The 23,800-nt window shown below is 35.3% G+C and overlaps 1 protein-coding gene across 1 annotated transcript; it reads left to right on the forward strand.

The window, feature by feature from the left end:
- The first annotated feature begins 530 nt into the window (after positions 1 to 530).
- LOC107029430 (cell division control protein 45 homolog) lies at positions 531 to 3,480 on the forward strand. The gene is made up of 2 exons (XM_015230842.2): positions 531 to 2,699; positions 3,237 to 3,480. Exon 1 carries the CDS (start codon positions 908 to 910, stop codon positions 2,693 to 2,695), a length of 1,788 nt encoding a protein of 595 aa, XP_015086328.1. The 5' UTR covers positions 531 to 907; the 3' UTR covers positions 2,696 to 2,699; positions 3,237 to 3,480.
- Positions 3,481 to 23,800: the final 20,320 nt, after the last annotated feature.

The raw sequence follows: 23,800 nt of genomic DNA on the forward strand, positions 1-23,800 counted from the left end.
TTCTAGAATATGTCTAATCAAAATTTCTAAAATTAATTTATTTTGAAATGTGTTTTTTTCAAAAAGTACTTTTGTTACAAGCCACTATTTTGAAATGTTTTTGTCACAACTGTTATATTGAAATGTGTTGTTCTTAAGAGTGTTTTTGTTACAATCTATTATTTTGAAATGCACTTTTAAAAAAAAACATATTTGTTAGAATTCAAATGACTACAAGTGACACTCACACTATTACTCCAAATTCCAATGCTAGATTTATTAAAACCAAGAATTAGCCAATTTTTAAGACACTCAAAAAGTAAGTTTATAAATAAAAATGAATACTTCAAATATATACATAAATAAAATAATCCGACAAAACCCGATTATTAGAAAAGTATGCAATTATAGCAAAAGTCTAGGGTGGAATCTACAATTAGCCCAAAAGGAAAAAATATTAAAAAACAGCTAAAGCAAAGAGAGTCACATGCTTAAGCTGGTCAAGTCAAAAATAAAGTATAGTAGTAGTAAGTTTTAAGCGAGCGAAAAAAACTCAAATTCACCGCCAAAATTTGGCGCTCCTCCAAAATTCGAAATTCAAAGCAATTGTATAATGCCAATTTCAATATTCGATTTGTTTCTCCCTCCTATACTTTCGCTGTACCTTCATCTCTCTCTGCTCACCATTAATGGTACAACTCAGTATCATTTTCAGGTATTTCTTCCAAACCCTAATTTACTCTTCAATTCAACAATAAACCCTTTCTTTGTCTTTCTTTTCCAATTCTCTTTCACCATAACTGCAAAACCACCTCAGCCATTAGTCGTTCAACTAATTTCAGATCTGATAGATTTTTGTTTCATGCGATTGGAGCTGTGGCTCTTGCTAGAAATTTGTATATTCTGGAGTTATTAGTTTGGTGAAGTTATGGTGAGAGAGCAAAGTATTGAATCATTTTACACTCGGTTGCGGAGTTCAGCTCTAGCGTCAGCTTCTACATCACCACTGCTAGTTTTCCCCTCAACTTCTGATGTTGATTCACTTTGTGCTCTCAAGATAATAGGGCATGTTCTTGAATCTGATTCTGTTAGATATGCTTGTTACCCAGTTTCAAGTTTTAAAGAGATTTATAAGTATACTGGGGATAATCTAGGGGCAGCTGCTGATGAGCCAATTACGATTTTGCTGATTAATTGGGGGTGTCAAAGGGATCTTAAGAAAATTCTAGAAATTGGTCCCTTAGCACGTGTTTTTGTTGTGGATAGTCATAGACCTATACACTTGCATAATTTGAGTAACCAGAATGATAGGGTTATCGTGTTATACACTAGGGATGATGAGCAGCAGGCTGATTTAGCGTATGATTTTGATGTTTCTGCTTTGGCAAATGCTAGTGATTTGAACAGTGACGATGAGTTTGAAGCCGAATCTGATAGTGAAGATGAAAATGATAGTGAGAGTGAGGAGGAAGATGGGGATGAGATGAGGAAGAAGAGGAGGGTTTCTGCGGAAAATGAGGGCGACCCTGTTAAGCTTTTCGGGAAATTGAAGAGGGAATACTATTACATGGGTAACTTCCATGGGAAGCCATCTGGTTGTTTGATGTATGAACTGTCCCATTTTTTGAGAAAGAATACTAATGCGTTGCTTTGGTTGGCCTGTGTAGCTTTAACTGATCAGTTTGTTCATGAGAGATTAACCGATGAGCGGTATCAGGCTGGGGTAATGGAGCTAGAACAGCATATCAATAGTTCAGGCAATTTAGACTCTATCACCTCAGTTACTCTCAAGGATGGGACAAAGGTCACAGCACCAAATTCTTCAAGGATTGCATATGAGTATGAACCAAGGCTGATGTTGTTACAAGAGTGGAACTTGTTTGATTCGATGTTGTGTTCATCCTACATTGCAACTAAAATGAAGACATGGAGTGACACTGGGATTAAGAAGATGCAGCTTCTTTTAGGTCGAATGGGTTTTGCACGCGAGGAATGCAAACAAAAGTTTCAGTACATGAGCATTGAGATCAAGAGGAGAATGAAGGACATGTTTGAACAGTATTTGCCGGAATTTGGCCTCACTGATTTCTATTATAGAGGTTTCTTGCTTCTTCATGGGTATAGTTCAAAAGTTTCAGCAGCTGATGTGGTATATGGGGTTACAGCACTTCTAGAGTCATTTGTAGAGTCAGATGGCTCATGTGCCTCCAAACAGTTTGGGGAGGCTTACGATGCGTTATCCTTGACCAAGCTTGACAAGTTGGAAAATGGAATGCGACAAGCTATCAAGGTTCAAAGGGCAATTCTTAGACAAGGGAGTGCAGCGATTACCAAGAAAGGTTCTATAAGAAGTGGGAGTAAATTTAGGTGGGTGAAGCTTGAAGACTCGGCAGATGCAAAGCTCCTGTGTCATCCTCAGGCTTTAACTAAATTTGGTTACTTTTTAATGGATGCTTTACGTGAGAAAGGAGCAAGGATGAAACCATTGATCTGCATTTGCTACACCCAGGAACGAAGTAAAGTGTTGATTGTAGCAATATGTGGGAAGCCACGGCTTGGTGCAGTCCAAGGAAATGCATTTGGACTTGCATTCAGAAGTTCAGCTGAAGAGACAGGAGCTGAGTTCTTTCATGAACTATTTGAATCATCATGGATAGTTTTGGATGCAGTTGCTGTCAATTCATTCATGATCAGGCTAACAGAGAAGCTTTTGTAATGAGGTTTATTCAAACAACCTTTCTTTTTACCATTTAACTGTAGTTCTGTTCTTCAGAAGTTTAATAGTCTCCTGTGAGAAGCTCCCTTGGATTGTACTCATCCAAAATAATTCATTAGCTATGGACTTAATTCACGTATGTAACCAAGTTAGCTGCTTGTCTTCATTTGTTGTTATTACAATTTATTTTCACTTGTATTTAGTTTGATCATGTCGAAGCTATTATCATGTAACACTATGCTTCTTACTCTCTTTGTATTCTGTGTTTGATCTTCTTACTATAAGAATGTGTGCTTGCACATAAATCTTATGTATCTTAAAATGATTTTATGGAAGCTACTATCAGTTCTGTGAGGTAATGTGACTATCACCATTAATGCAGCTTTGGGATTTTGTCATTCATTTCATTGTTTGAGCTAGTATTATGGGGTGACTGAACCACTTACATTTACTTTGCCTTTAACTTCAGCATACTGCTATTAGTTGTATCATGTATGGGATAATTGCCTTTCATTTTTTGATCCTTCTTGTGATTCAGCAGATTTTTGATGCAAAAGATAGTACTCAAGAGCTATTCCCCTCACAATTTGGATGGCGTAGCTTGACTGGGAAAGATTAAGCCATTAAAGTTTTCAAAAAGTTGCATTGAAGAAGAGAAAGAGAACTTGAAATGTGTGTAGAAAGAGTTCAAAAGACAAGATTTTGAGTGAAAAAGTTCAACATTGTCCCTTGGGTTTGAACCATTGCTCAAAGTTGGCTCTATACATACCATTGTTCATAAGCAATTCAAATATTCAAAGTTCTTTTTCCTTGTCAACTGTATCAGTAAAATAACTGATCTATTACTGCAAAAGCCACCTTATCGTTATATATGGAGATAACTTGGAGGTTTCCTTTGATCCTTCCTAATTGTGCCTTTTTGAAGTCCGTTTCTTAAGAATCCTTCTCACTGTGAGTCACAATTTGTGACCTTTGGATGCCAAAGCTTTTTGAGTCCTCCTTAGATTGCCTTTAGAGGCTACTCTTTTCATAGCCTGCTCATTTCACTCTTCACTTCAGATGCTTCATTTGCCTTAATCTCCTCTTATTCATTTTTTTTTTCAAATTTCTTGGTCATCTGCGTTGTACTTCCTCCCAATCTCTTTTGTTCTTTTTTTCTCCATTTCCTTCATATTTATCTTGATGTATCTCTAGGAACTCAGCTTACAGCAAAGGGAAGGAGCTGCATTTCATGTAACACTACTATGGTGAAGAGTGATTCGAGACTTTTTATTGAGATTTCCCCCTTTTTCCATTTATTGGTCATTATCTCAACTGTTACCACTAACATCATCTTCATTCCTCTTTTTACCACTATTTTAGTTCTCTTTTTCTACACCTGAAGTGCATCTGTCATCTTTCTACTCTGATTTTGTCCATTTTCTTAGTTATTATGTTATATTTACTGTTACCAATGTCATCCGTTTCATTCTTTCACTGCCACTGTCTTCATCATCACCTTCCATCATCGTATCTGTTTGATTATATCCGTTCGGTGTAAAGCATGTTCTCCATTCTGAAAAAGAAAGGAATACTTTCCATTCTGTACTTCAACTTCAGCTCCATTTTTTCTTCTTGTACTGAACTTCCATCGTCTTGGAAAAACTGCAACTAGACTTTGTGAAATTTTACCACTGTTTCTCAACAGGAGTCTGCTTTAAACCTCTGGTTCCAGATATAATTGCAGTTGTGTTCACATTGTTTGTTATCTCAATGCCGCCATTTGTTCCTGGACAGCTTCAGCAGCATTGTCATCTTTGTAAACTGAATTGTTAGTTGAAGCATTGGCCTTGCCTTTTGCACACAAATGCACTATCACCAACTCTACTGCTTCAAATTGAAGCCTGTTAAAACTGAAAAGATGGTGAGTGTACTTGGCATGTTCAAATATATTCAAATATATTTAACCAGATAACCAACTCCAACTTTAATTTTTTTTGGCTTTGTGCACTCAGACTTTCATGTTAAGTTTCAAAAGCTTTCAGTTCTTCAGATATTGTAGCTATTACAATAAGTTGAATCCCAGTTGACCCATTCAAGGTAATTAGCAGTATTTTCAGTGAAACACTGTTTTTTCCAGAGTATATTTATACTCTAAAGGTATAACACATTAATTTAGCTAATTTTCACTTAATCACATTCCTCCTTAACCACTTATATATATATATATATATATACACTTTTTGGTATCTAAAGTAACTAGTGAAACATTGTTTTTTCTTCTTGGATACCACTAAAGGATTTTTTTTATGGTGGTTGAGGTATACCATACCATAGTTGTGTGAGGGATTATTTTAACGAAAATGGTTAAAAATACCCCTAGACTATCCAAAAAGGTTTAAATGTACCTCTTATTTATCTATCAGGCTAAAAATACCCCTCTATCTACCTTTTGACCTATTACTTCCCTTAAAACTAACATCCCTCTTATTATTATTAGTAGGCGAAATTCATCGGTGATCTCCTTAAGTTGGCACGAATTTTTACTTAGACACTTCAACTAAGTTTTGTTCATTTTAGAAACCTAATGTCATATCCCGCTATGTCATTTTGATACTTTTTGTTGACATGTCATAGAGTGTAATACACTCATTATTGGCGCGTGAAAGACTTGTTAAATCGTTTTTATTTTATTTTTTTCATCTTCTTCCTCATTTTCAGCCATCACCTACTAAAACTTACACTCCTTTTATGAAGAAATAAATTTGATAATGCTTCGGACAAAAAAAAATAATGAATTTGAACCCATTGGACTCATAATATAATGATATAATAAAAATTAAAAGAAGACAATGTGAAAATCCCTACTATAGTAAAGAAGAAGAAAAATGGAAAGTCACGAATTCATGAATAATCTCAAATTAGATTTGAGTAAAACTATGTGTGGGTTTGTTATTCTACTCGAGAAGATGATGTGGGTGGGTAAGGGGTTGGGGTTAGGGTGGGTAAAGGTGGAGAAGATGTTGGGTGGGTGGGGGAAGAGTGGAGAAAACACAAGGGTTGGGTGAGTGGGGTAGAGAAGATGATCTGGGTGGGGTTGGGTTATTTTATTTTTAAAATTTTTTGGGCAAAAATTTCACATGTTATTCACTCATTGGTCACTTTTTTTGTACTAAAAATCATTATTTGAGAATTATTTTTTTATATATATGTCATGTGTCTTCATTTAATTCGTCATTCTGACACGTCATCAGTGAGTGTATTACAAACACTTTATATATTTGATTGATAATTAAAAAAGTGTCAAAATAACACAATGGACCATGAAATGTAGTGTCTAAAATTAACAAACCCAGTTAAGGCGTCTAAGTGAAAGTTAGTTCCAACTTTAAGGGGCTATCGATGGGTTCCACATTATTATTATTTATTACATGACTCTTTCCTATTGGACAAAATTAAAACCCCAACCAACCAAAGTTAAGCCCCTCGTCCCCGACACATACCCCTGGAAATACCAAATAGAAAAATTAGGAATTTTGTTTAGAGATCTAAGTATTTAAATTTGTATAACTTACATAAATCCCATAGTGTAAGGACCTAAATTACATTCTATCCCTACTCCTTTTCAATTTATAAAAATCTCTCCAAATCAGTGTTATTCGGATGCATAGCAAACAATCCGAATACATTAAATCTGATACATTAAAACAAATCCAGTTACATTTTTAAAGAAAAAAGAATATAAAATTGAATGTGAATTCCCCAAATCATGCGTCAATTCTCTTCCAAATCCGCCCATCTTCGGTTCAAAATTTAAATTTTCTTCTCTCAATGTTATTCCAAATCTGTCTAGCATCAAATAATTCAAATTTTCTTCTTTTAGTTCTCACCCAAATCGTAATAGATTAAAAGAAGCTGAAAACAATAGCAAATACATGATGAATACATTCAAAAATCTACAAAAGCAAGATGAGTTATGAACGATACATAAGTGATGGACTTGAGGTTTCTTCACCTAGATCGTCGAAGATCCTTTCAATTTTGTTAGTAAGCTATTGCTGCATCTTTGAGGTTTTCTCTATAACAACCGGTATTCACCGTGTCTTCCGTCGAGAAGGATCTATATATCCTAAAGCTTAATTGGTGTCTTATGTACATGAAATATGAAGCTAATCAATAAACACATGTGTTCCTTTATAGTTATTAGGATTATTCAAAAATCATCTCAAAAAGATTTTATTTTAGTAAATATTTTATTAAATTAGTTTAGCTTAAAGTATACTTAAATTGCTTTATAATTAAGTTAATTATTTTTATTTCTTTAAGATTAAGAAGCTCGTAAATTAATTATATTGATTCAACTATTTCAATTTTAGCTGAATTCGCCAAAACAACTCAATTTGGCTACTTTTCAAATTTCAATGGGCTACAATTAGCAACCTCATATCAACCCAATTCTTCCTCCAAACCCATTCCACAACATTACATTCATCAACAATTCGCAACAATACATAAAACAATAACCCAAACCCCAACCTCAATCCTAGTTTCCAATTCTTCTGACCCACATTTCAGCAAGACCCGACTCGTATAGCTTTTTCTTCCCAAAGAGGAGTTGCATCTAATAACAACCTGTGTACAATACCATAGAACCGACCTTACCTCGCTTATGCTAAAATCCATCGGATTTGGCGCAAAAGCCAGTGGGTAAGCGACCATCTCTGCTCCCTGATAAGTCTTAATGCTCCCATATGTTTTGATGATCTCCTCACAAATGCAGGACTCGGTCATCTGTAGAGTATGCTCATCTAGGATCATATGCTACACAGCTGAAAATCTGTCTACGTCAGAAGTTGGTGAAGTCGTCAATGTACTACACCAACCAGAAGGGACGAGGTTGTTTGTCGAATGTGTATTAACTCTTAGCTTTTGATATATTCAAGACACTAAACAACAAATCATTCATTCATGCAAAGATAGAGAGAGAGATATTCAAGCTTCAAATATCAAGGGACCTGATGGATTACATTATTGCTTTCTGAACTAGTTGTTTCCTTGATTGCTTGTAGTTGTGCTTATATTGTAAGATTTGTTTCGCTTGTGATAGAAACGTCTCAACCTTGGGTGAATCATTGTAAGAACTTATTTGAGGGCAACTTAGTGTCTTACATCAAATTCTATATTAATAAGTTGGGTTAGTATTGTGGGGAATTCAGATATTGCTTTGGCTTATTGAGTGATAATGTATTACTCAGAAAAGAGATTAGGAGGTTGATCTATGTGTGGTTGTATGCCGAATTTTACTTTGGCTTGTGAAGTTTAGTAAAAATAGTTTAGAAGCAGGCAACACAACCAACTATGTTACACATAGGTGTCTTATGAAGTCTGTGATCAAGAAAACACTTTATGAATTGCTGAATGACATAAAACTTCAATTGCTCATCTTAAGCCTTTTGGTTGCAAGTGCTTTGTTCTGAATAATGGAAAGGATGACTTAGGCAAGTTTGATGCCAGGAGGTGATTAAGGGGTGTTTGTCGGGTACACTTCTACCAACAAGGCGTACAAAGTTTCGAATAAAAGAACTTTATGGATGAAGAGAGCATGCATGTAATATTTGATGAGTTGATAATAAGAACAATGAAGAACACAAATAAGACTTTGAATTGGAGGAGTTGATTAAGGGAAAACAGGACAAGGCAATCCAAAATCCTGGAAGAAAACAAGTGGCTAGGGAAAACGATATAGAACTCAGAGAAAAACATGGTCCATTTGGTTCAGCCCATGAGGAAATATCTCGAAATCCAGAGTGTGAAAAAGGTGAATCCGCTGCTGATGTTGAAGAAGATATAACTAGAAGGTACGGATGGAACATCAATCTTCACATCCATTGGACAATCTTATCTCCCCACTTGACTCCGGAATACAAACTACATCTAACAAAAAGAAATCTAGTTGCATATTCAGCGTCATATCAACCATTGAGCCTAAGAATATCAAAGAGGATTTAAAGGATGCTGATTGGGTGACATCAAAGCATGAAGAACTTCAACATGAAAGAAGCAAAATATGGAACTTAGTCCCTTACCTCTCAACAGAACCATTATTGCGAATATATGGGTCTTTGGAAACAAACTTGATGAGCATGAGATCATTACAAGAAATAACTCAAGACTCATGGTACAAAGATGTAATCAAGAGGAATGGATTGACTATGACGAGACCTTTGCTCCTATAGCTAGAATGGAAACAATTAGAATCTTGATAGCTTTTGCTGCCCATATGGAGTTTAAACTGTTTCAAATGGATGTCAAGAGTGCTTTCTTGAATGGGCATTTGAAGGAAGAGGTGTATGTTAAACAATCTCCGGGTTTTGAAGATGCTGATCTCCCAAACCATGTGCTAAAGTTGTATAAAGCTCTGTATGGCCTAAAGCAAGCTCCTAGAGATTGGTACGAGCGCCTGTCGAAGTTCCTCCTTGCAAAAAAGTTCAAGAGAGGTAAAATTGATAATACTCTATTCCTGGAATCAAGATTTAAGGAGTTGTGTATACATAGATGATATCATTTTGGAGCTATTTCATATTCATTAGCAAAAAGTTTGCTGATTTAATGGGTAGTAAATTCAAAATGAGCATAATGGGGGAGCTTACTTTCTTCTTAGGACTGCAGATCAAACTGTCTTCTCAGGGCACATCAATATGTCAATAAAAGTACATAAAGGAATTGCTCAAGAATTTCAACCTTCTTTAGGCAACAATCATTGATACTCTCGTGAGCACGAGTGTGAAACTCGACTTGGATAATGAATGGATTGATGTTAATCAAACCATGTACAGGGTAATTATTGGGTCACTTCTGTACCTCACTGCAAGTAGGTATGACATAGTCTTCAGTGTAGGGATGTGTGCAAGGTTTCAAACAGTTTAAAATAAATTACACTTTAAGGATGCCAAGCGAATTCTAACATATTTGTGGGCCTATTCTATTTTTACTGGTGATTCTTTTGATTTAATTGGTTATGCTGATGGTGATCATGCAAGTTTTCTTATTGATCGAAAAAACTCATCAGACATGGCACACTTGTTTGGATCATCACTGATTTGTTGGGGCACTAAGAAGTAAAATTCAGTGGCACTGTCTACAACAAAAGCAGAATATGTGGCTGCTACATCATGTTGTGCTTAATTTCTATGGATCAAGAAACAACTGAAAGACTTTGGTGTTCTCTCAGACATTATTCCTCAAATATGCGACAAATTAGTGTAATGAATATGGCCAAAAATCCTGTTTAGCATAAGAGGACATAACATATAGATGTGAGGCACCACTTCCTAATTGAAAAGCAAAATGTGGTGTTGAGTTTCTGTAAGACAGAGGTCCAGTTGAATTTACTTTTGGTACCTTACCACAGGTATACACTTATGGCATGTTGGATGAAGGGAAGATCTAACCATACAGGAAGGGCTATATAACAAATGGGACCTGGTCCCCGAAAGATTAGTATCACTTATGCTACACTGTGTGTCTGTCAATGGTCACTGCCACGTTTTCCTTACCCATTTATAGCGTTAGTTTCAGACGTCTTTTCACTTTAAATTTAAGAGTCACTCATTTTCAGGGACTCGATACTCCATGTGCTTAAATACATTTGGTCTTAGTGAATCCAAACATCCTAATCTCTTCGTAATCCAAGTTTCCTCAAGAAAGGACTAGAATCACCTCATTGGATCGAACCTACACTTGTGTAGAAGATAGAAGAAATATGGATTAGTACAAACCATATGTACCAAGTATGGAAACATATACAAGTAAAACATTTGAAAACATGCACAAAAGGACATTTGGTTATAAACATGTTATGTTCACTTTAAAAGCCTCTATGCACATTCCAAGAACACATATACAACTATAACACAACAATAAGACATATCCATACTCTTAAGTAACATCATAATAGAGTCATAGTCAACATTTTATATTATAGTTTATTCTATCAATATATTATGAGACCTTACTTGTAACTCCAAACTCAAGTCTACTAGTGCAATGTGTATGTGAAGCCCCATATCCCCCCCGAATCAAACTATCAAGAAGATCACAAACATAGTTATTTACCTCATACATCATCAGAACAAGTATAGCCAACAACATACATACCAAGTGAGACCAACATCATGTATATCATGTGAAACCAACATCATACATATCATATGAGACCAACATCATGCACATCATATATACAGAAAGAACTACCCTAGAACTCCTCTCAAGATCCACTTGAGAAATGTATAGGTAAAGTCTCATACCCTTACCTACACCAAGTAACACCTCTTAAGTAGTCCTAGTTGGTGTTTATCTTTTTACTTTCATTCATTCATTCATGTTAACATTCGAAATACTTTGTTATAACAAATATAGACCATGTGAGCTACATGATATACGGTGTCAACCCCTCACATCGAATGGAGGGTATCCTACTTGCCAAGGTAAGATATAAACATTTGTAATAGCATCTAGGTGGATCCACTAGCTAAGGTTCCTATGAGGGTACATAGTTAAGGAAATAGGAGGTTGTTACTAGAAACACTTTTATGCTAATTAGAATTATAGTTTCCACCTCATGTGTGAACCACCTTTCTTTTGTGAAGGAAAACCTCTCATTGTCAAGTTCACTTGGTGCTAAGCTAAATTTCCCTTTTAAAGCGTCTTTAAGTCTTTATTAACATTAATTCATAACATAAGCATTAGGAGTCTAACACTCATATAACATATACACAGATCATAGGTTTTAGGATGAGAAAATTCTTTCATCACAAACCCAACATCATGTGAGAATAGTACTTTGTGACCATAGTCATTAAATGTACATAAGAATTACCTCCAATTCCCCTTAATAGCAGACCTACCATCATCTCACAATCATCACATTCATATCATTATAATGCATTCATAAATCCATCATTCATACTTCAAGTAATCAACATTACCAAGATAAACTTACAATACTACAATAGAATGTTCATAGCCTTGAAGGTCTTACACATGACCTTCAAGATACCCTTGCAAGATTCATCCCAAATTCGTAATATTCATCCATCAAATAGGTTATCATCATCATACAATAGTCAATTATACAAGATATACTCAATTACCTCACCTCTAATCATTACTCAAAATAATTCAAGAGTTAGGGTTAAAGAGAAGAGGAACATTCATGGATCTTTTGAGAATTAGGTTAAAAACCTAAGATAATACCTAAATTCATTAATAAACATTAATAATCAATCATTATCAATCAATTCTAGACCAAATAATTCAAGTTTGAAAGAGACCCACTAAATAAAATGTAGAAATTTGGAACAACGTTGAAATCAATTTTGAAGGAACCTTTTGGGAAAAGGAGTTCCAAGAGTAAAGAGTTCCCATACCTTTATAATCCTTAAGGATTAATGAAGAAAAGCCTTTTTATTGAACCCTACTTGAAGCTTTGACCTTCTTCTTTGATGGGGTATTTCATTAATGAGAGAATCTAGAGAGAAGTGAGAGAAATTTGATTTTCAATTTGGGGATTTGTTGTGATGTGGGAATGAGTGTAAAATGACCTAAAGTCATTATATATTAAACCCCTAAAATACACCTCAACAGACACCTTCACGAGCCGTGAAGGAGACCACAACTCGTGGTGTGGTGTGGCTCGTGAAGAGTGATGAAGTAGCCACCTTAATGTGCCACCCTTCTAAAATTTTTAAGTGAAGACCACGACCAAGGACCTTGCCTGTCAAGTGCACCACGAGTCATGAGGTGGCTCCTGGTGTCTTGGGCAGTAGCTACCCCAACTTTGGTCTCTCAAACTCCTAAGGAAAGTCCAAGACCATCCTCTTAGATCATCAAGTGCACCACATGTCGTGAAGTAGGTCGTGGTGCCTTGGACAGTAGCTAGTCCAAGATTCCTCATTTGTCGTTGGCCAAGGCAACTCCATGAGCCCCCCACTTGCTCGTGGTCATGCTCGTGGAGGTTGAAGAAGTAGCCTCCCTATTTTGGGGCAGCCTTGGCTTGCCCCTCAAGGTCGGCGCTCCTCCCTTGGCCTTGACCCCTTAAACCCCTCCTTAGGTGCATTTATAGATGTACAATATTTTTTCATAGTCAAACTTTTAGACACCTCTTTTAAACCATCCCACTAGCACTAACACTACATTAGCCTAGGTATTTATTCCACCGGACGTCATGGTGGTTTTTAATTCCCTCATGAACTTATCTTCTAAAACTAAGTTATTTACCCTAAGATATGAACACAAACATATTTATAATCCTTTTAAAGTCATTATACTAGGCATAAAGCTCTAGCTTAAGTCATTGGATTTTCGAGGTGTAACAAGCGAATAGTAATAATGGAAAACCAAACGGTGCTGAATGGTAGAGTCTTCGACTCTGGCATTCTTACAGTGTTTGGAATGCCCACTTTTTTTTAATTTTGTTTCTCTGCATATTTGGGATCATTCTTTTGAAGCCATAATACCATACTTGCATGAACCTGATGTGCGAGAATGCTACTATAAAATAGAGCTTTTAAGTGATGAAGGGGTTAGGACTACCGTTAAAGAAGTGAAGATTTTTCTTGATGAGGAAACTCTGGGAATTACTATGGGTGTGCCTGTGAAAGGGATTCGGTCAATTGAAGCCTACAAACCCTCCTGTGAGTTCACTAAACATGCTATAAAGCGAGGGGACATAAAGCGAGCAGGTCTACTAGAGAAGTTTCTGAAAGGGGAATACCAGCTATCCTTTGAGTTCATGAATAAGGTACTGCTACCAAGGACAGAGAAGACATTTGTAGCATTTGCTGACCTATTTCTCATGGAAAAGCTGGATGAACTCGAGGAAATCAATCTTTCTTCTATAATGCTTGAACATATGCCCAAGGTGATGACTTGGAAGTTAGCCAAACATGGCATCCCTTATGGCTATTTGCTACACTATGTGTTCAAACATTTCGAATTACCTCTTGGAAGAGGAGTACCAGGTACCGTCAAGCAAATGTTTACAATTGTTACTCTTTTTGGGAGTGTGAAAGTGTTGAAGGGAAGGTTAAGGGTAGGTCTCAGGTAGAAGATCTTCTAGACCATGAAGCCTCTCTCAAATGGGAATTGACTGACCTCACAGTGATCTTGAATGATAAGTCATTCAAGACCATGTTGATGCGAATGAGCGAATGTCTTTGCTGATGTGAACCCTTACCCCCTCCTTATCCATCCTAAATGTGTCCTTTCTCCTTCTCCTCTTCATCTCCGTACCAAAAACCCTAGTGGTTGTGTGTACTATTCTTTCTGAATCATGTGGTCAGCTTTTGTGATCTAATGCTATTTGTTATTGTGCCCTGTTCAGTATGCTTGCTTTTATGCTTACCTGTATATGTTTAATGTAGCCCATGGCCATAATTCTTAAATGTTTTGCATGCAAACCACATATGTTTACTTCCATTCCTTTTCAATGATGTCAAAAGTGAGAATTAAGGTGAACTATTGTGACATTAAAATGGAACGGAACTAAGGAGGAAGAATAGTGATAGGGTGAACAACTATAGGGAATTAATGTAATTTTTGAATGAATGCTTAACACTCAAGTGAGGATGCTTGTAGGTTGTTCGTTATCATCAAAAAAGGGGAAATGATAAGTCTTAATGCTCCTATATGTTTTGATGATTTCCTCACAAATGCAGGGACCCGGTTCTCTGCAGAGTATGCTGGTCTTGGACCATGCTATACAGATGGAATCATAAGTTGGTGAAGTCTTCAGTAAACTATAACAACTAGAAGGGACGAGGTTGTTTGTCCAATGTGTATTAAATTTTGATGTTTGATATATTCAAGACAACAAACAACAAATAATTCATTCATGCAAAGAGAGAGATTCAAGCTTCAAAACAACAAGAGACCTAATAAATGACATTATTGCTTCCTGAACTAGTTGTTTTTTTGATTGCTTGTATTTGTGCTTATATTGTTGGATTTGTTTTTCTTGTGGTAGAAACATGTCAACTTTAGGTGAATCATTGAACTATGTTGAGGGCAACTTAGTGTCTTACGTCAAAGTCTATATCAATAAGTTGGGTTAGTATAATGGGCAATGTTGGCATTGGTTTGGCTCATTGAGTGATAGTGTATTACTCAGAATAGATATTAGGAGGTTAATATCTCTGTGTGGTTGTAAATTGATTTTTTCTTTGACTTGTGAAGTTTAGTAAAAGCAGTTTGGAAATCCTGTAAGACAGATCGTGATTTTACTCCCTTGGGCAAGGAGGTTTCCACTAAAGTATGTGTGCCATCTTTACTTCTAGTCCTGATTTTATATTCATTAAAATTGTGTTGAAGAGTTGGTCCCATCCTACTTATTGGAAGTGTACATTTCAACACTCCCCAATGTCTCTTTTCCCCTTTTCGATTATGTCAGAGTCCTACCAAGTCACCTTTCCACTGTTGGAATTGGAAAAAAGGAAAGAAATTCAAACTCTTCTTTGAATTTTCCAATGTATTTCTCCCTAGGAAATCAACGCTAATTTCATCTATTTAATGTCGTTTTCTATCCAAGTTGGAGGAGAGTAGAAAAGTTGGATAAGGGGAGAAGAGATATGAAAAAGATAAAAATTGATAAAGAGAAAGAATTACAAGTTGAAAAGGTCACACAATAAATACACATTATATATATTTCTTCTCATCATTTCCTTATAATTTATTTATTTATTTATTTTAGTCCTCGAAGTTTCTCGATTTTGTGGTAGAAGAATCAATTCTCTCAAGCTTGTTGTCTTCTTGAGTTCACTGCTCCAAAAGAGGTGATTTAGGTGATGCTTGACAGGGTCTAAATTGAACTCTTTTCATCATCTCCGTGAGTATTGAGTTAGCTTTTGATGTTCAAGGTGAAAGAAAAACTGATACAAGTCTCGAAAAATCCTAAAATGGATTGTATACACTAAGTATAAATTGATATATTGGTTGAGTGCAATATATATAGGTCCAAAAATCATATAGGTGTCTGGAAAGTGAATTAGGCTGCATACACTTGGTTTACAGTTCGATATACAGAAAATGGACTAAAATACAGTCTATAAACATAAATATACGCTCATTGTATATGAGATTTTCGGGGACAAAAATGGGCCGGCCTATCTTTCTCATAAACAAATGGGAAACTTACATAAATATACTATAATAACAAAATATTTACCGTTTATAGCAATAATATTTCTTTTTCACTTGATCACTTTTAATTCATTTATAATACAAGTTCAATTCATATTACAAAGAACAATTTTTTATTCACATATAATACAAATTTTAACGATAAACAATTCATTTATCATACATTTTAATTCACTTATAATACAATATGTCAAACTTTTACCAAACAAACATAATATATTTTTAAAAACAATTATAATTCATATATAATTCATATAAATTGCATACATGATTCACTTTTAATACATATGACAGATTTAACATAGTATTGCTATAAATGGTAATAAATAAAAAGTATTGCTAGAATCAATAATTATTTATTAAAATGGATCAATTTATGTGAATTTTTCTAAACAAATCAGGCGAAAATGGGCCAAAAGGCCCGTTAAATTTGAGATTTTTGTCAAAAAGGCCCACATTCTAACTTTCTTATTTTACTCTTATTATTTGTATTAATTCTTATCCTTCTATTTGATTTGGTTTAATTTAATTTGATTTGGTTTAATCAATTAAGGAGTAATTTTCTTAAAAATAAAAAATTATTATTCTTTGCTTAACTACTTTTTAAAGTTAATATTATAAATTATGTTTATAATCATTTTTCTAAAAATTAGACAAAATATATTCTAACCAATTCGTAGGATAAACGTGTATTAGCGAACACTTGAAATGCTTAAAAACCTTCTTGAAATGCAAATGATAACCTTTTACCCATTTTCTCTAAATTTTTCAAGACTTAATTTGTTAGTCTTTTTAAATTATAATTTTTCTTAATTTCTTTAAAAAATTAAGTGGCGACTCTTTTGTAAGTATTTTTCTGAAATTGTTTTATACATAGAACACTTCAAAAATGACTTTTTTAAAGATAGTAAAATTATAGCATAACAGTCTCCTTTGGCGAATGTTCAAATCCTTTTGAGTGAAAACATACTTCAAACTCTTGTGGTCGATAAACACATCTACATTAACAATATATAAGTAATGTCTCCAGATCATTAAAGCAAACACTACTGTTGCTTACTCCAAATTGAAATACCGTGGTTTCACGGTATTTTTAATCCTTTTTCCTTAAGTTTAGTGTGTGTCCAAAAGTCTTTGTATATTGATTTTTATGTAAGTTTCCCTTTATTTGCAGGAAATCTGTCTAAAGATGAACGCGAAAGTTTTTGAGCAAGAAATGCAGAAAAGTTACCACCTACGGAGCTTGTGACGGTCCGTCGTGCCTGTGACGGTCTTAGGTGGCATCGTAGTGAGAATGCTGAAGAAAGATGGGGAAGTCTAACCAAGTGTGGGGTTACGAAGTAAATGATACACCGTCGTAGCCATGACGGTCCGTCCTTCTGCTTCGTCGTGATGATCAGAGAAGAAGTCCCAGTACCCAAATTCCAAGAGTTTAAGTGTTATGGAACGGAGACCCTCGACGGACCGCCGTGCCTGTGACGGTCCGTCGTACCTATTCGTCGAGGGTAATGAAGAAAGCAGCAGAAGGATCTGTAAAGTATAGGATGACGGAGGCCATGACGGCCCATCGTGACCACGATGGCCCGTCACGAGGTCCGTCGACCCAGCCGCGTTTTGACAGATTTTCAGCAAATAGAGTCCTTCTTTTATTAGGTTTTTGTTTTTTATAAATAGTTCGAAAAACCTCGTTTTGGGGGTTAGACTCTCATATAGTTAGATTCTCTTATGTTAGACTTTTTGTTAGTAGACTTTGTGATTGTGTTATACTTTCGAAGAATCTTTAGTCCTCGATTAATTTCAGTAATTCAGACACTTTTTCTGTAATTGATTGTTGGTGCGTTTGTTGATTAATCAAGTGAACTTCTGGATTTTATTCTTTCTCATTGAAGTAAGTGCATGAATTCTTATATTACATATATGAATATTGTGATTATGACTATGGTAACTAAACTCCATAACTAGGGTTGTGGGAACCATGGGTGAATAATAAGGTAAAATCTAACTAAAAAACAATTCTAGAATAGTATCTTGCATGTATTGATAATTCTTTCGTTTAGAAGTCTTTTTAACGGATGGCGAACGTTAGAACTTGCCTTAATGCTACTTGCCGAACCAAGGAGGTAGATAATAGGAACACAGATTTAGTATATACTATCTAATTGGCTAGTATTAATTGGTACGAGGTAATAACTTAGTCAAATATCGAATACAATGCTTAATATGAGGTAAAGGTAAGGGTTAGTATAGCAACACACGTAGCCGGACCAAGGTGCGGAGTGAAATTTTCTAGATGCCGGACCAAGGATTTAGAAATACATAACTTATCACTTTGCATGCAAGATACTAGGAAAGAATTGTTATAATTAGAATTATCAAGTTAGGAACTTGTGGGGAACACTTAAACCCTAGTTACTGTTATTAATTGATTAAACTTCAAGGTTTGGTTCTGTTAATTGGTTACTTTAATTTAGTTAGTTATCTTTAGTAATTTAGAAATAAAAACCCCCTTTTGTTGTCTTTTGTTTTCTAAGTAAATAATTGACTAAATAATAGTAATAATAGATTGAAGTTAAGTCTAAACTATTTTCCTCGTGGGAACGATCCCAACCTCATTAGTTGGGTTCTTTACTTGATACGACTGCTTTACTTCTTATTTGAGAAGTAAGTTTGAGCGTATCACAAATCATGAGTAGGATAATTCTTTTCATTAGTCTTCAATTGCCTTGAGGCATAATCGATTACCTTTCAATGTTGTATCAAAACACAACTAAGACCAATTTGTGCACCATCATAATAAACTATAAAACCATTTGATGCTTATGGTAATGTTAAAATAGGACTTAAGTGAGTCTATCCTTCAACTCTTGGAAACTCTTCCCACAACTTTCGACCATAGAAATTTCACCTTCTTTTGAGTCATTGTCGTCAAAGACGAAAACATAGAGGAAAATCATTTTACAAACCTTCTTAAGTAACTGTTCAAACTCAAGAAACTCCGTATTTGACGTGGACAAAGGTATAGGACGATTCTTAACCACCTCAGTCTTTTTAGGATCAACTTGAATACCCTCACCAGAGATAATATGGCCATGGAAAGCAGCATATCTCAACCAAAACTCACATTTGCTAAACTTAGCATACAATTCATGATCCTTGAAAAGTTACAACACAATCCTCAAATGCTCAACATACCCATCCTTACTCTGTGAGTAAATTAAAATATCATCAATAATGCAATCACAAACATATCATGATATTGATTGAAGACTTTACTCATCAAATTCATGATCGCTGATAGGGCATTAGTCAAACCAAATGACATTACCAAAAACTCATGGTGACCATACCAAGTTTGATAAGTCATCTTCATAATGTCACTCTCCATCTCCCTCAATTGGTTATAACCCAACTGAAGGTCAATTTTTAGAAGTAACTTGCTCATTGAAGTTGGTAAAATAAATAATCAATCATTGGAATAGGATACATATTTTAAATGGTTACATCATTCAATTTCCGTTAATCACTGCACATTCGAAGGGAAATAACCTTCTTTCGGACAAACAACACTGGAGCACCCCATGGAGTGGTACTCATTTTAAAAAAATCCTTATCCAACATATCCTTCAATTGGTCCTTTAACTCTTTAAGTTCTATCGGGATTGTTTCTCCTTTGATGACTCCTTAAGGGATGTCAATAGGGGCCATACAATAAGAAAAATATAAATAGGCAACATATATTGGAGAAGGTCGATACCGAAGTCTATTTCCCTTTCGGGAGGAATACCAACAAAATCATTATGAAATATTTAAAAAAACTCATTCACAATCGAAACTAACTCAAGAGTGGGGATTTTAGAATATGTATCCCTAACCCCGACTAGATAATAAATGCAACCCTTAGAATTATTTTTTCTAGCCTTTGCCAAAATAGAATCTGACCCTTAAGAGCATTATTTCCCCATTTCCATGACATGATAGGTTCGTTGAGAACCTTGGATATGACCAATTGGGTATATGAAAGCATATCATGTAGAAAGTCAGTTCATCCCAAAAGTAACATCAAAATCTAACATATCAAGCTCTATAAGAAAACATAAATAGAACAATTTCTATAAACTCTCTTAGCAACAATAGAATCACCAACAAGAGTAGAGATATGAAAGAGATTTAAAAGGATTTTTATACCAACATTAGATCTCACTGTCATATAAGGAGTAAAAATGATAACATAACACATAAACCAATAAGGCATAAACCTCAAGGTGAAATACTCTCAACATATTGTTCACAACATCAAGAGAAACCTCGTGATCCTGTCGAGTCTAAAGAGCATAAATTTTTTTTCTGGAGTACCCGAACCGGAACCAATAGGCTAAGCTTGCATACCATCCCTTTCCTTAGTAGGAAGCAATGGGTAATCTCTAATTTTATGACCACTCTTTCCATAATTAAAGCAATCATCCGTACCAGTTAAATATTTATCATCATGTTTCGTGTCGCAACGTATGCAATTAGGCATCGATGAGCTACCAATATTTCCTCCGTGAGGCTTAAAGTTTAAACATCCTATCCTTGTTGAGCTTTGAGGTCGAAGCATTAGAATAATATTTAACAAAAACCTTTGTTGGAATTTAGAACAGCTTTGTCCACTGGACTAAGAATGAGAGAAATCACCCTCACCCACAGTAGCCCTTTTGGACTCCCTTGCCCGCTCTTTGAGTTTCTGTTATTCAATTTGTTGGGCATGTAATATCAAACATGAGATATCCATCTCTTTGATTAGCATAACAATTTAACATTTTTTGACAACCAAGTCAGAAATATCCTACACAAACTTACTCATCCTTGCCCTATAGTTGGTAGCCATAGTTGGAGCATACTTAGCCAATTGAGTAAAATCCAAAGCATACTCATTCACAGTCATATTACCTTGTCAGAGATTATGATTTGAAGCACTTTTGCCTTCCTCATCTTAAAAGGGAAGAAACGATCAAGAAAAACTACTATAAATTTCTCTCAATCAAGTGGACATGTATCTATATCCCCCTCACCTTTCATTTTTCAACCAAAGTTGAGCAACACACTTTTGTTGATAAATGAACAATTCCGCCTTCTCTATTGTAGATACTCTCATAATTCCCACTATCTTGTAAGTCTCACCAATGAACTCTTAAGGATCCTCATCCACTTTTAACCTATGAAACTCCAAGGGATTTATCCTAGTGAATCCTTTTGTCCTTGATATCGTTGCACCCACATTTAGGTTCATATGAGGAATGACGTCTCTATTATCTTGGACCATCATATATTGAATCAGTACTTGAAAAATGGCTCAAAATTTGGCATAATTCATTTGTTCGGCCAAAGGATCAATCAAAACTTGAGAACCCTCAGGCTCGACATTGTTGCTCACATTCTTTCTCATATAAGCTCTTAGAGGGCCATACCTTAGAAAGAACTGTACAAGATTTAGAAGAAGGATGATTATAGTGTTAAACTCTATAACACGACTTAGAGTAACGAAATAAGTGAAGGTTCCTATATGCTACTTTTTCTCCTATTCATAAAGTAGGCGTTTTACACTCATGAACGAAATACTTCTCAACACGACTTGTCAGTCATCCTAAGACCTTTTTTAAAACCTTGTACTCAGAATATCAAGGTTTTCATGATCCAAAATACACCATAGATGTGACATGACGTGTAAGATCCCGAGAAGCCCTATACAATCAACTTGACATGCATACAACATAATATAACAGAGAAAAGTAGAATTTAAGTGGAAAAGATCATATCATAAATGAGTTGACACAAAAGCGGAAGTCTAATCATAGTCTCGACAAGACAATATAATGCATCAAAAGAGTGGTTAGGACGTAACTCATACACCACATACAATCATCCGAAAACTAAAGACATAAAAGTAGAGTAAAGATGGCATGGTCCTTAGAACATGAGGACTCACCAAGTCTTCAACGATTAATCAAATCAACCAGTCATGAGCAGAAGAAAGAGAAGTTTCAGACCCTACATTAATAAAAAATCTAGGCACAAATATGAATTAGTGCATGAAATGTACTAAGTATGGAAAAATGGATAAAACACGAGATATGATCATAAGAGGACACAAAAGAAAACATGATATGCATGACCAAACTAAAACATATTGAAAAGCCTTTAAGGACATAAATAAAAAATGTGGTCAATGCATCTTAAAACTTAATGAAAGCTTTATAGAAACCTTAAAAGCAAGTTAGTTCATTTTTTGGGACATTATCATTAACCAATATAGATCACATGAGCTATAACATGAAATTTGGTGTCTTGCTCCCACAACAAAAGAGAAGTCCTACCTTCCAAGGTAAGGACCAGGAACTTCTAGCTTAGGTGGATACACTAGCTATGTATTTATAAGATAAATTCTATGACGGCTCATAGTTAGGGATAATGTTATTGCTACTATATGACCGACCTCTACTAACAAGAAGTCCTCCATCTCAATGTGTTCTCGATGATAGTAAAGTCCCAACAGATTTAGTCATAATCATATTATCATACTTGGAAAAGAACAATTTAAAACACCGATCCAATCTTAAATCATCATGTAACGACTGGTTCCCGTCATTATGGAAAATCCGATGGGGAAAGAATTTGGTCCAGAAAACTTTTGAGTTATGACTTACAATTCCTAGCTAGTCCAGATTTGAGAAAATCTGAGCTAGGTGAGATTTTGGAAAATATGGTAATGTATGAAAGAATTAATAATGAATTTGATAACATGAGTGGATATTCAAGATGCTAGGGATCCCATATGACTTTACAAAATCAAATTCGGATGAGCAGAACTCCTGAAACTGATCTTAAAGTAGATGGGTAGTGTTTGAACATCAAGGGTTGAATGTGTGTTGTGAAATGGGGGTTTCAAAATTTGAATTTTGAGCTTCTGTCTCTATGGAAGCCGCAGGGCTGCTGTGGCAGAATGGGGCCGCTACAACAGGGCAGTTGAGACTTAAATGGGTAAGAAGCCTCCAAAATATTATTTTCTGAAAAACTTTAATTCTTGAGAGCTAAGAGATAACCCAGGGTAAGTTTTTGATAGTTTTCCACAACTTCTAGCGTTAAAGGTAATAATATTATTACTCACTTAATCCATTTTTTGATCCGTAGAACTTAGATTCTTGGGTAATTATCATTTAGGAGGGGGGGGGGGGGTTTGCCCTAAAGTTAATGGTGGGAAAAGACCTAAATGAACATTAAGATCTTGGGTTTGGTCTAGGATTGATAATGCCAATTATAATCCGAGTAATTAATCCTTGTTTATTGATCCTTGCATTAATTGATTGTTTTTATACTAAGAACAAGTGAAAAGAATCCGGATATTGAAGACTCAAGTGTCTTAGGTGGATTCAAACTTGATTTCGAGGTAGGTGATAGTTTGATTTCCTATATGTGTAATGTATTTAGTTAATTGCTTCATTGTATGCATGCGTATATGTGAATAAGGCAATGCGAACTAAATATGATGAATGATCATGTATGAACAACTACATGTCATGATCCTAATACTTGATTACATGACTATGAGTAACATCATGATGATGGGTGTTATTATGATTGTGGTTGTGCTAATTGGATCAGGTGTCACGTTTCGACATATGCAGTGGATCCGGTGTCACGTTCCGACACATATATTGAATCGCGTATCATGTCCTGACACATATATTCGATCGGGTGTCACATTGCGACGCATACTTTGGATAGTGCGTCACGTTCTCACACACTGACAATTTGGGTGTGGGTTCATGAGAGGACCATTGTGATTATTACATCCATGTGTATTATTATTGATAATGTTGAATTGTACATTTCTCTTGAAATGGTAACTGATCTATATATTATGTATTTTTGTGCTTAACTAATCTATATATT

Source organism: Solanum pennellii, chromosome 9, assembly GCF_001406875.1.
Source record: "Solanum pennellii chromosome 9, SPENNV200".
NCBI lineage: Eukaryota > Viridiplantae > Streptophyta > Magnoliopsida > Solanales > Solanaceae > Solanum > Solanum pennellii.

Excerpts from the sequence above, each read along its gene's own strand:
- LOC107029430 (XM_015230842.2), top strand. The coding sequence starts at position 908 with ATGGTGAGAGAGCAAAGTATTGAATCATTTTACACTCGGTTGCGGAGT.